This window comes from Motacilla alba, chromosome 5 (assembly GCF_015832195.1).
Source record: "Motacilla alba alba isolate MOTALB_02 chromosome 5, Motacilla_alba_V1.0_pri, whole genome shotgun sequence".
Lineage (NCBI taxonomy): Eukaryota > Metazoa > Chordata > Aves > Passeriformes > Motacillidae > Motacilla > Motacilla alba.
Genome location: NC_052020.1, coordinates 28,007,830 through 28,021,336, shown reverse-complemented (window position 1 = coordinate 28,021,336; position 13,507 = coordinate 28,007,830). Strand labels below are relative to the sequence as shown.

The 13,507-nt window shown below is 44.2% G+C and overlaps 1 protein-coding gene across 1 annotated transcript in view; it reads right to left on the bottom strand.

Moving 5' to 3' along the window:
- The window catches only part of LOC119702084 (deubiquitinase DESI2-like), an 85,470-nt gene that overhangs the window by 47,217 nt on the left and 24,746 nt on the right, over window positions 1–13,507 (bottom strand). The window contains exons 2-4 of the mRNA XM_038139562.1: window positions 6,599–6,671; window positions 5,156–5,249; window positions 3,973–4,114 (exon numbers count right to left, since the gene is read on the bottom strand). Of these exons, the coding sequence (XP_037995490.1) occupies window positions 3,973–4,114; window positions 5,156–5,249; window positions 6,599–6,671 (309 nt within the window). The remainder of the gene's footprint in view (window positions 1–3,972; window positions 4,115–5,155; window positions 5,250–6,598; window positions 6,672–13,507) is intronic.

Here is a 13,507-nt window from a genome sequence, read left to right as displayed (position 1 = left end):
AGACAATGAAGTCTGAACTGCTGCAGCTAAAACTGCAACATCCTTTGTTTCCAGAGAAGCTGCTTTGTGAGTAGACCAAGCCATGCCTCTGTTCCAATAGCTGCTTGTTGAAAGTTCATAGGGAACTGGCAAAGCAGGGAGAGAACTAAGTGTTGAGCAAGTTAAATATGCTCAACAGTGTGCAGTAGGGAGTAAGAAAACTTCAGAGCTAAGTGGCAATGAGAGCGTAACAAAGAAAGCCCCTTGCAGCTTACAAGTGATGTGGCCAGGAAGTTCAGAAGACTCAGAAGAGATGTGTGGATTCAGGGAGAGGCTCAATGCCACAGCAGCACACAATGAGGCTGCAATTGCACTGCAAGGTGAGTATTTTCAGTGGTAGATAGTAGATCAAAGGCATGCCCAGTGGTTAAGTGCAGCTTAGCTGCCTGTGCTGGACTTCAGTAGTCCAGGGATTTTTCAAGGTGCGTGGCCAAATGACAGAGTGGCAGTCACAGGTCCAGACAATCTTACACATCCTTCCCTTTCTCTCTGCAGAATTGTGACCCAAGCCCGCAGCACTTATGGCTTCATTTGCCCTCAGTCTGTAAGACCAGATGGCATTATCCTCCCAGCCCATGGCCCTGCCACAGGGACAGCCTCTGTATAGATACTAATTAGCAATCCCACAGCCAGTTGAGGAAATTAGGGTGCCTGAACACAGCTCCCTCGCACAGGGCCTACAACCCTCAAGGCCTGCCAGCCAGGTCTGTGTAAACACTCATTAACTCAGACATCACCACTCAGCTATAAAGCTCTGTCTCTGGTTTTGTGTGCTGACACAGAACAATACAAGGTAAAAACCAGGTAACTAGCACTGGCAGGTGAGAGAGCTGTCATCAAAAGATTTCAGAGCCCTTTTTGAAGGAAGCAAATAACCCAGTATGTGAGGAGGGGGATATTTGGGCACAGCACAGGGATGTGACCTGCCTGGCATTACCCAGGAGGCTCAGAACAACCATCTCCTTAACTGTGCACTATGATTTATACCTGTAAGAAGAAAAGCATTAAGGGTTTTTCTGGAGCAGAAAAGGGCTGTTGGGAGCAGAGCTGAGCATTCCCTCTTTCATGCTTAAAAGCATCCTTCACCCCAAGCCCTCTCTGGGGTGAAAGGACATAGTGGTACCTATAGCATCACTTTTCAGATGGTCTACAGCAGAGATATCGAGAATTTGCACACAAAATCCTTGCCATCTTTATTTTTTGTGGCTGGAATGAAACCCCAGTTCCAGTGCTTCATTATGTTGAGCAAAATTTCTACATCTTTTCTTTTAATTCTTTGGATAATTTTTCCAGTTTATTGTCTTTAACTGTCACATAAATCGAGCATGCTATAATAGGTGCTAAATAGTTTTGTTGTTGTTATTGCTCCTTCACAGATGATGAGTCTGAAGAAAAGAGCAATACAAATACTAAAGAAACACATCTCAGAATTGATTTTTGGGAGCAAATGTAATTTCTGTTTTCTGGCCTATATGGTGACACTTATCTACACAGGCTTGTGAGCCAGTCCTCATGTAGTCAGCATGTTCTGTGCACCGTGAGGATGCATCTTGTAGCTCTGTGTGGAAGGGACTGGAGCTTCCCAATGGGCTGATTTTTGGTCTGTTTAGTTTTAATGGGAACTATAGGAAGAAGAAGAGAAAAAAATCACTTAGGCTGGGAAGTAAAGAAAGCATTCAGATGCTGAGAATAGAAACTTCTAGTTCTGTCTTAATAGATTTCAAGCAGACTTCTTCCAAAATGTCAGAAGTATCCCAAGATAAGCTATGCTACTTCTCACCCAGTTCCAAATTGCCAAAATGATTGATCTTATCAGAATGGATGGGGCTACCTATTGTAAGGCAGCCACACATATTTCTCATGTTGCTGACTGAGGCTTATTGAATGGCTGGGACTTTTGCTTAGTGTCATACCACCAGCTATGCTTACAAGAATTTCAGCTCCCATTTTCCGTATCCCTGTGATAGAGACCATCCAGGACATTCCGCTCCTGGGCCTGCTGTCCAGCTCCTCCAGGTTTGCATTTGTAATGCATTAGAGAGGGTTGATAAACACAGGCATATGCGAAGAGCAACAGCAACAAAAAATCCTGCTTGCCTATGAAGGGCTTATTTAAACTGATTGAGAAATTTAGTGCTGGGAACAGAAGTGTCAGAACCAGCCATTCAGGCTATTGCTTTACAATCTAGATAGGTTATGGGGTGATGAATGAGTGCTCTAAATTCACCAAGAAAGCTCTTGCAGGAAAACTTAACCCTAAACTCCATTCCTATAAAGATGCCCACTGAAAGCAGATTGAAAACACAATTCAAAATACACCACTAGTTTTTCTGTAAGATCTCTTACTTGACTTGTGTTAGGAAGGCTGGACAAGGAAGGGGCAGTGTGGATACACGGATGTGTAGCAGTAGAATCAAGGAAGAATGGCTTTGAGCTTATAGCCTAAAGACAAGACAGACATTTTACCTTTCAAAGTACATACAAAGCAGTGACTTTATTTCACTACTGCAGGTAAAGGATTTTGTTTATCTTTTCCTTATAATCCCACAGCATTCTCCCGAGTTTCCTTCATAATTTTTAAAGTTCCTATTTTCTGTTTTAGTAATTTGATATTTGATTCCAAATTAGTAGTGTGGCTAACATTGATTTGCTCACTGTACTGCTTGGAACTTCATTCTCTGTTTCTGCCAATTAAATTCCTTCCTGTTTGTTTTAATTTGCTAACATTTTCAGAAAGGACTCTATATATAATTGGTAAGGATGGAACCAATAGAGAATTGGTGTTCCTAAGAGCCTAAGCAAGTCCCTTGTAAATCAATTGCTGGTTCTCAGATTGACTCGGTATTTTCTTACAAAATCATACAGTACTTTTTCCACACATCTCACTTGAGATCCGTGATGGGCTTGTTCGGGGATGAATGAACATTTGTGGCAAAAGAGGTTATTGGCATAGGACCCTTGCCCCATATGATGAAGAAAGGCAAGAGATGTGTAATTAATTAGGATGAGGATTCCAGAGGGAGAAATTAAAATTTCCCTGATACAGCAATCCTACTCTATCATGACAAATTATATCCTCTCCTTGAGTTTGCCATAAAGCAAATATGGAAAGCAGGGAAAGAGTTTTTATGGAAGGTCACTTCCATTTTGTGCTTTTCCCATCTTTTTCTGACCTGGGTTAATCTGGAAATCTGATTTACACAAATGTTGAATATTCGCACCTTAAATGAAAAACAGTTTAATCAGCTCATCTGGGAGTTGAGGAGGAAGGCAACTTCCCCCCCAAAGTAATCACATCTTTGGGAATCAAAAATCAGATACCCCAAAATCAGCAGACAGACAGAATAAAATTTGTGTGTCTCTGTGCTTCAGTTGTCTCAGAATAGAAATAACAGTTCTGTTATAATAATTTCTCAAAACTCACAGTGGTTTTGAGAACATGGAAGTGAATAAGCACCAAAGATGTCCATAAGAAAATAATTTCTGTTTTTAATAGGTTTGGATGGTGCAGATTAAATAAAGAAAAAGAATGCCCACTCTCTAAATACTGCAAATTTTTGTTTCCAGAACACTGATAAACCATTTTTATGCCTTTGCATTGTTATAACAATGATGCACATTTGCATGCTAACCAGGTCTGTCCTTTCAATTCCTCCTCAGTGCCTGTTCAGTGAACCGAATTATAAGCACTCCTATTTTCCCACACAGTTTAGACCAAACACGTGATAAACCTTCCACACCTCTACCTCCTGATCCCATCCCTTTCAACAGCAAAGGGCTTCCAAAAATATAAAGGGCAGAGAGAGAATATTTGGCTATGGGCTCTGACCTGGCAGGGTGTGCTGACCCCTCTGACCCCAGGTCCCTTTCTGTGAACATTACTAGAGATCTGAAGCAGTAAAAAATGAAAAAATAAACCCCGTTTGTGCCCACCTCAGCCAGAGCAGAAGAAAAGTGATTGCAGTTCTTGTGCATCAAGTGGTATGCATTTCCTTTGTATTCCTTGCCCAGCTCTTCCATAATCTTATCCACGTCCTCTTCTGTGAAGTCTGTAGTACCCAAGGCAATGGATTCTCTAGTTAAAAACAAAATATACAACAGGAAGAACAGAAAGATACAGTGAAAAGTGCAATACACACCAAGGGAGAAGGAAATTATCAGATATTGGCAAGAAGGACAGGCTTAAAATGTTATGGACATGCATATCTGAGACTCTCACTAACAAAATGGCACAGTAATATCCACAGCTTTTCCACAAAGCAAGTTATCACACAGGCAACAGCCCCAGGATCTTCTTGCTCACCACCAGGGAAGTCTCAGCTCTGGACGTCTACTCCTATTCTGCCCATCATCCCAGAAGAGAAATTTCTATTACAAGAGAGGTGATGTTTTTTCCACAACTGAGAAGGTTCCCTGGTCCAGGAAGGAGCAGACTGAAAACTTTATGCAGAAACTTATTGCTTCTCCCAACATTCACTCAGTAGCACTTGCTGTAAAATGGCCTGCTGTAAAATGGCCCTCAACATAAACTGGCAATCTGGCAAGGTCAAACCCCCCTGCCATGGATGTTTCCTTGCCCCACAGCCCCACAGTCTGAGCATCTCAAACAACACTCTTGTGCAGCATCCTCTCAGGCTCCTCTAACAGCCAGGCTTATCCTTGTAACAGAGCAGCAAAAAACACATACGATGACTTCAGGTACTCTGTGCAGTATCCACTGATAGGGGCCACTCATTAAAGGAGAAGTCTTATTTTTTCCCCCTGTGCATTTGCTCTGTGTAACAGGCAAAACTGGGAACACAGAAGATGAATAAAATAGGAAAAGAGAACTGCACTCATTCGTAAGCATGCTTTTAATCCCTGACAAACACAGTTCATCACTGTTCCCTGTTTGCTGTACACACTCTTTTATCCACCTCCAAAATCCCTGCAGTTGCCTGCAAATTCCAAAAACCCAAATTCCCTGGGTTGCCTTTGAATCAGGATCATGTAAAGGATGGCAGTGAGGGCACTTATGAGGAGAGTGAAAGGAGGACCCAGAGGACAGGACTTCCCTGCTCCCCCTACACCGATGGCTGCCAGGGGCAGAAGGGAAGATGTAGAAAAGGGCCCTTACTTGAATTTAAAGGTCTCGCCAAGTTCTACCGCACTGCCAGGTGTGATCTCGAAAATCCCACTGAAAGGGTAGGGATGCCCTCCATAGGCAAACTCTGACAAGAAAAGAAACAGACTGTGAGTAATTGAATGAACGCCATGTCAGGAAAATGTCTATGGCAGCTGTCTGCATGGCTCAACATCAGCACCAGGGGCTGGGCTGTTGCCAAAATCTGTTTCAGCCAGACTCTGAAAGCCGTTTTTGCTGCCTGGTTACCTTTTGGACTGAGGATGCCCTCACAGCCTCCCTCCATGCTAGCACTACTGCTTCCCACAGCACCAGGAAAACTCTCTGAGTCTGCCTCTGTCCTCATCCAGGTGGCTTTCTCTCAGTGGAAAGTCCTGCATTGAAGGCACCTGGCTACACTGTGAGAGGCTTCCAGTGGTGCTACGGAGCTGGAAGAAGAAGCCATTTCTAGAATAGGGAGAAATCAAATCTTCCAGAGGGATTTACAGGCAGTGAGTGGGAGGTCTTTGCAGAAAACCAGGCTGATTGTACTCTACTGCCTCAGCACACGGGTCAGGCCAGGGAGTCCTTCCATGTCATACAGGCCACCTTGCAGGGCGTGTGAAACACAGCCTGTGATTCTTGTGATGTCACACAGGCCATCTCACGGGGCCTGTGAAAGCCTCTGTGCTGAAGATGGAAGTAACACCAGCAGGGGTTCTGGCTACTGTAAGGCACTGCATGAAAATACCAGGAGTGAGTAGCCAAGTCATTCCCATTTAATGCTGAAAAAGGAAACAAAGTCTGTGATGCCAGTTCATCCTTCCCCACACTACAGATGTTTTCCAGATCCCTCAACTTTTTAAATGGGTGGCTCTAATCAGCTTGTACCCCATCCAGACAATTTCAAAAGTCTTACATGACATTTTCCTTTCTTTGTAACTCTACTGTTTCAAATCAACAGTTTCCAGTATTTGGAAACCCAGATTCCAAGATTTCTAGACTACATTCTAGACCACATTCATAAAGAATAACTGAAGAAAAGACTTTTCCTGACAGGAAATTAGCACAAACACATCTGCAGGCCTTAAGACAACCCCTGATCTACCTCTCTTCCCCCTCCCTCATTTCTCCCATTCCCTATCCCCCTCCTTTGCTGCAGAATGGCTTTCCAGCATTGCTCCTCCCATCTGCCATCCTGCTACACACCTGCACAAGCTATACAGGCTGTAGTTACAGGCTGCATAAGAAGGACTACATGGGTCATAACAGAACTGCACGAGTTCCTCCCAGACTCCACAATGGACTCTGAAAAGAGAATTGGCTGAGTTTTTCAGTTTTTGTCGCTCAAAACATTCCTTGCCAAAAGCTGTAAGTTTGGGGTGCTTTTCCATATCAGACTAGCCATACAGTTATCCCCATGTTCTGCAGGTAGTAAAAGGTAGTAAAAGTTCATACCTCTGCCGTAGATCTCGATGCCAGAGTGGAAGACACCAATCCCCAAGGTGGAGGTGTATTCGTTTATCCAGTACTACAGTAAGAGAAAAGCCACATTGGGAAGCATTAGTGGAAAAGAAACACATGATCTTGGTCTAGGGTATATCCCCCACCTCCTCTTAAGGAGAAGAGACATTTTGAAATTATCTTGAGACAAACAAATTGAGACTCTTGCAGACTAACAGAAGCAGGCACTGTGTTTATTCAGCTGATTAGCTGAATTGAATTAGCTTTCAAAAAAATGCTCATCTAACCCTTTCCACCTAAGGTACTAAACCATATTAAGATACAACTGGACCTGAACCTGCATAAACCCAGCTGCTACAGGATGTGTGATTATTTATCCATCTTCTCCCCTAATACCTGACACTGAGTCAGTTTTATCAATTCACTTGCCTTATTTAACCTTCAAAATCTTCAGTAAGAGAATCCCCAATTATTTTCCCACACACCTTGTAACATCACCTCCCAGCACCCCTACTTATTATTAGTTTGGTTATAGGCAAAGAGTTGGAAGTTTGTTGCCCCAATAGGTCAGACAAATTTTCAAGAGGAGCTGTTAAGTGACTCCTTTGTCTGGAGCCCAGCGTTCCCCAGTTACATTTAGAGCAGAGAAGCACTGCAGTCCAGTGCATGCGTGTGACACTCCCCCGCCAAGCGCTGCGCAGGGCCGCTTTCCACCACACCGTGAAGGACAGTGCAGACACCCAAACAAGTCCCAGCTAAGCTAATTCCAGAGCAAGAAGCTGTACAGCCATGCCAGGGCAATGCTGCACTGGAGATAATTAGCCCTGCTCAGCAGCAGTGTTTATTAGGTCAGCTGCAGAGCTGCACTGCTACAGAAATTATGTATTCAGGCACTGAGGAAACTGCCCATGCCTGGTATATTTGCAGTTCACTTCAGCTGCTGTGCAATGAAGATATATCTTCTGGTAACTTACAGCAACTAAATTCTGGTTTTAATCTACCATTGCGAGGGAAATGAATGCTGCTCACTTTTTCCTGTACAAGAACATGACAGGTTCATTAAACTAAAATTCTCTTCTGGGTCTGGTAGCAGCTTCTTGTGGAACCAGAATAAGCTGCACCTTCCCTGTTTCTGGTGTCACTGAGCTGCCATGGTATGAGTAAAAGCCCCTCTGCTGTCAGGCAGCCAGAGGTCTGGCATACTCCAACTACTGGGCTTGCACTACTTGCTTACATATTTATGATCACTGCAGTATCTCTGTAAATCACCTGAAAATGTTTTCTGCAAAACCACTGCTACTGTGAAAAAACACAGTAGCTCTAACATAAAAGCTATAAACCCAAGCCTGACTTAATGTATGGCTAATCTTGATATCTTAAACCATGCCCCCAAAAATGCTTGCCTCTGGGAGTACAGCAGTTCCATTTCCCTCCAGAAAAGGTTGCAATGCTTCTTGTTCTTTGCGAGTTTTTTTTATCACAAATGATGTCTGGTTGCAGGAGGGCAGCAAACTGCCTGACCCCAGGTAGACCTCTGCTCACTGCTGTCTGTAGACCTTTTGTAACCTCCATCTACTTCTTCACTTGAATTATGCATACTCTTGTTTTTAGGGTCAGGTGGCTCTCAGCCTCTGCCACTTGGGACAGCACATTAGCAGTGAACCCTGGGTTGAACACCATGCCTGGGATTTAGGTGCCCTTGCCTTCTGCTGCCCTTCCCCCACAGTTCTCTGTTGCCTAGTTCTCTCCAGCAGGAATTTCCCTACTCTGACTGGGGAAGAAGATAGAGGTGGAAGCCACATACGACGTCATGGGACAAGAGTCTGTCCGCCCTTGGCACAAAACCCTCCGTTCAGTTCCTGAATTTCTCACTCCTCAGAGAATCATAGAATCTTTAAGGCTGGAAAATACCTCTAAGATCTTGAAATCTAGCCATCAACCTAGCACCACCACCATGTTCACCACTAAACCATGTCCTCAGTGCCATATTCCCTCATTTTTTAAATCCTTCCAAGGATAATGACTCTATCACTTTCTTATAGAGTCTGTTCCAATGCTTGACAACCCTTTCTGTGAGGATATTTTTCCTAATATCTATTCTAAACCTCCCTTTACACAACTTGAGGTAATTTCCATCCTGTCACTTGTTGCCTGGGAAGAGAGACCAACCCTCACCTCACTACAGCCTCTTGTCTCATGGTTGTAAAGAGCCATCAGGTCTCCCCTGAGCCTCATTTCCTCCAGGCTAAACACTCCCAGGTCCCTCAGCTGCTCCTCAGACTTGTGCTCCAGACCCTTCACCAGCTCTGTTGCCCTTCTCTGGACCTGCTTCAACACCTCAATGCCTTTCTTGTAGTGAGGAGCCCAAAAGTGGATACAAGATTTGAAGGGCTTCACCAGTGCCAAGTACAGGGCCACAATCACTGCCCTGCTCCTGCTGGCCACACTATTGCTGAAACAGGCCAGGATACCATTGGCCTTCTTGGCCACCTGGGCACACTCTGGCTCATGTTCAGCTGCTGCAGACCAGCTCTCTCAGGTCCTTTTCTGCCAGGCAGCTTTCCAGTCACTCATCCCCCAGCCTAAAGCACTGCATGGGGCGGCACTTTGTTGTGATCCAAGTGCAGGACTTGGCATTTCACCTTACTGCCCCTCTTATGATTTGCCGCAGCTCATTGATCCAGCCTGCCTAGATCCCTCTGCAGAGCCTTCCTACCCTCAAGGAGATCAACATTCCTGTCCAACTTGGTGTTTTCTGCAAACTGACTGAAAGGGCACTCATGGGTTAACTCCTCAGGCAGTCCCAGTGAGCTTCAGAGAAACACTAGTTTCTCAGGTCCTACTGAAACAAGTCCCAGATGATACAGTAAGTAGGTTGTCTTCTTCCCTCAGGCTGAGCTATTGTCTTAGGGTAACAATACAACCAAAACATGCCCAGGTCATAACAGCTGCTTTGCTTAGAAGTAACTAACAGGAAGAGAAGAGAGACTTTTTAAATCAGAAATACTCTTGCCAGTTATCAAAATGAGGGCTATCTGCAGAGCCTCATCTGTGTCAGGCTTTGTATTTCAAATAAGGAAGTTACACTGAAAGCCACTTGCACCTACAGCTTTTTCTTCTTCCATATTAAAGGTTATGTTGGATCCAAACAACACATAAGCAAACAAGCAAGAAAAAACCCTCTCCTTGACTGACTCCTTGTTAATGTTCTGATGCTTGACCACCTCATACATGCAGAGCACCCTTAGATCACAAGCCAGCCCTGTGCCACAAGCACTCTTCTTCACAGCACAGAATTTCAGCCACTGCAGTGCATCCTGCCCAGCTCCAGGAGCAGAGAGACAGGCTTCAGGACAGCTCTGAAAGCACAAGCGATGAGGAGGTTCCACCAGATATAAAGAAGAGAGGAGCAAAAGTGTTTCTCTGGCTGATGCCAGGTGTTGCAAGATTATGACCATCACATGGACATTTCTGTACTTAAATTGTGTATTTTTCAGTATTAATTCCTTTAAACAAGCTATTGTGGACTGAAGTGTAACAACTTCAACTATACCTGAATTTGAACTGAAGCTATCCTCATTTAGCACTTTCTTTCAAATAATTTCAATAACACAAGGGTGTTTTTGAAGTGGGGTCTCACTTGCATCTTTGTTCAATTGATACAAGACTGATATGACCTACTAGCAAGACCAAAGTGCAAGGCAGCTCTGAATCACGGCTGTACTGTCCTCATCTCACCCCTGTCTCCAGGCTGCTGTAGAATCTGCCTCCAGTGTGTGACTGAACTCACAGTGAATGCCTCACAGCACTTTGGCACAGCCCCCGGCTTGTCTCGGGAGGAAGCTATGCTAAAGTGAACATGTCAGTCACTTGCTGAGCTGGAAAAGAGAATCCAAGCCAGATCTGAAACCAGGTTTGTACACACATGCACGAGCTGGCCTTGTTTTCCAAAGGGTTTGCAGTTCTTAGCATCAGAACAGCAGCAACAGTCAGCAAATACTCATCTCTGGAGTAAATTGGTTATTGCTTAGATTAAAAACAAAAATCGGCAGCCTGTTCAGTCACATGAAGAGCCAGGGAACTGAATACAGCAGTATCTTAAAGGGAGTTGTGATTCATGCTTGCATTGCATACTGCCTGGAAAATTGTGCCCTAAACCATACACAGAGGGACTTAGAGCATGCTGTCCCATTTCCATCTTCAACAGAGAACAGCTCAGGTGATAACAGAGTCTCTGACGTCCAGGTATGACCACACACTACTGTGACCAGGACACCTTTACCAGGGATGGGTGCAGATGATGAAACAGTAACTAACTTGTCCCTATCTCTTCTCAAAGCACCATCTGCACGTATTACTTCCTTTTCCCTGCAAGTTCACTGGCAGAGCTTTGCTTCTAGGAGAATTGAAAAAAAAACCAAAACAGTAAAAAATGATATTTAGACATTGCTAGGGAGCAAGGAGTATGTTAAGGAACTCGTGTCAATGCAGGTCCCATAAGAGACTGTCAGCCCTACCACCTAAGCTTGATTTTCATCCTTTCCTTCTTGAGGGCCAAGTCACACACTGTACTTGGCCCTTTAGAGGGATGTCTCCTCTTTATAGGATGGGGGATCTGGCTTGATGAAGGGACCCTTGGGTCAACAAATCCAAGTGGAGGACACTCAGTGCTTGTCCCTGCAGTCAAGTTACCTAAGCAGCCTCATGAAGACATGCAAAGGATTCTGTGCACTAACAAATACACTGCTCAGCTGTATCTCAAACACCAAGAGAATGCTCTGCAATGTTAAATCTCAGCACAAAAGGCAGTCTTTAAAAGGCAACATCAGACTGATGCAGTAGACCAGCTAGGGAACATCAAAGTAATACCTCAGCATTATGTCCTGAGATGCATTGATCCAGAAATTTGAGAGCACAAAAGATAAAGCTGGAGGGGAAAGCTAGAGAACAGCATTTCAGGAAACCAGCCAGTAAAATCCCAGCTGTTTACAGGATACAGCCAGCAGCTTCAGAAGAGTTTGTTTCTTCAATACATCTCTCTAAATCAAGATCCAGAATCTTGGGCCCACAGAGGTGGAAGGAAAGGGTCCATAAAAGATCACATATTATTCCCCAAGTAATGCTTGCAGGGGTGAAGGAAGCTTTACTTAAACTACAGACATGCAGAACAGGGGGCTTCCTGCAGATCCAGGGCTCTTCAGTCATATTGCAGCAGTGCTCACTTCTGTTCCATGGCCCCAGGCATGCACACAGTCCTGCAGTATGTCCCAGTCCTTCTGCTGTTCACCCCTTCTGCCCTGGAGCTCTAGTGATAAAAACTCCCTATCATGTGGGATGGCATCAAATTTTACAGCATGGCTACTATGAACAAGTTTTCTTTTGCAATTGGGTGAGACTCAAGCTCATTTCAGTGTGACCCATGTCTCTTACAATCCATTCTCCAGGAGTCCAAGGCTCATGTATTCATCAAGTCTAAAATGCTGTTTTATGTCTTAATACTACTGTGAATACAGATTAAGTGGGAAAGGGTTTAAATACATGTGGGCAGAGCAGCAACTACAAAAAGCTTAACAGAGTATTGAGGAGTGGTGACACAGACCTGTCTTTGCTACTTCGCACCTGGGAAAAGCTACCTGGGTGGGTCCTCACTCTGGCACACAGAGCATGGTTCTTCCCAGCTGGAGGATCATCTCCTGTGTCAGGTCCTCTTCACTGTTGGCAAAAACTATCAATCTGCACATCAGGGACATGGGTGTGAAAGCCCACCAGGTAATTTCAAATCCCATCAGCCAAAAGCATCTGCTTTAGTCAGGTATGTTAACTTTCAGCTACAATTTGACAGTGTTAAAGAGACAAAATGCTGCAGTGAGGAGGTCTGTGCTTACAAACAGGCGCAGCCTCCAGTTGCGGTAGGCAATAACTTCCAAATATAAGAAAAACCAAAGTGTAGTCACTGGCCTGCTTGCAAATAACCTGACTGCCAGAACTGATTAAAGCTCAGGAACTACAGTTTTTCTTCTAGGAGAGCATTCTCAAATACTGAGAACTCTGGAGCTTCTGTGCAGCTAGAGAGCTTGATGGAGCTCTGATGAGGCAGGGATACAGGGTGACACAAGGACCCCACTCAAGAACCCCCACTTCATACTTGGATTGGCTGAAGAGCAGACATCTGAGGAGCCGAGTCACAGAAAAAAAGAAAAAGACAAGGCATCTTTTTGCATGCAACTGGCTCTGCTCTGCTTCATTTTGAATGAAAGAAGCTTCTGCTAAAGATACTTCTCCACCCTTCAGGTTAATACACTCTAATAAAACAGGAATTTCCTGGGAAACAACAGCCTGATACTTAAAACTGATACTGCTAAACATCTTCCCTCATGCAAACCCACAGATACTAGGAGAGGAGACCCAAGGCAGGGTGCTCAATTGCAGCCTTGAGAGGGATGGGAGGCCAAGCCTCTGAGGGACTACAGCAGCCAACTCTGTCTCAGCAGGTCTTCTATTTCAGCCAAGTTCTGCTCTGCAAAGGAACTTTTCTTCTCAGGTTGGGCTAAATACATTCCTTGGCTGTCTCCTCAGGAAGAATTTATTCAGAGTTTACTGTGGCTTTTCAGACATTATTATAATATGCATCTGAATTGCCTGATGCATGAGCCAACAATAAAACCTTTACAATCAAGAAGCATAAAGAGCTTATTTCAGAGGCTTCTAAAATGCTGTGTGTGGATTAAAAACTGATGCTGCTGCTGAGAGAGATTGGAAATCTACTTATGCTTCAATGTTGTGACGCAATGCGATTTTAATGGAAGAATATGAGGACAGAAGAAAATATTAATCATGCTGTGGAAAGGAAACAGTAAGCATTTCACAAGTTAACTTTTGTGTGTATTCAGAATATTTAATTAA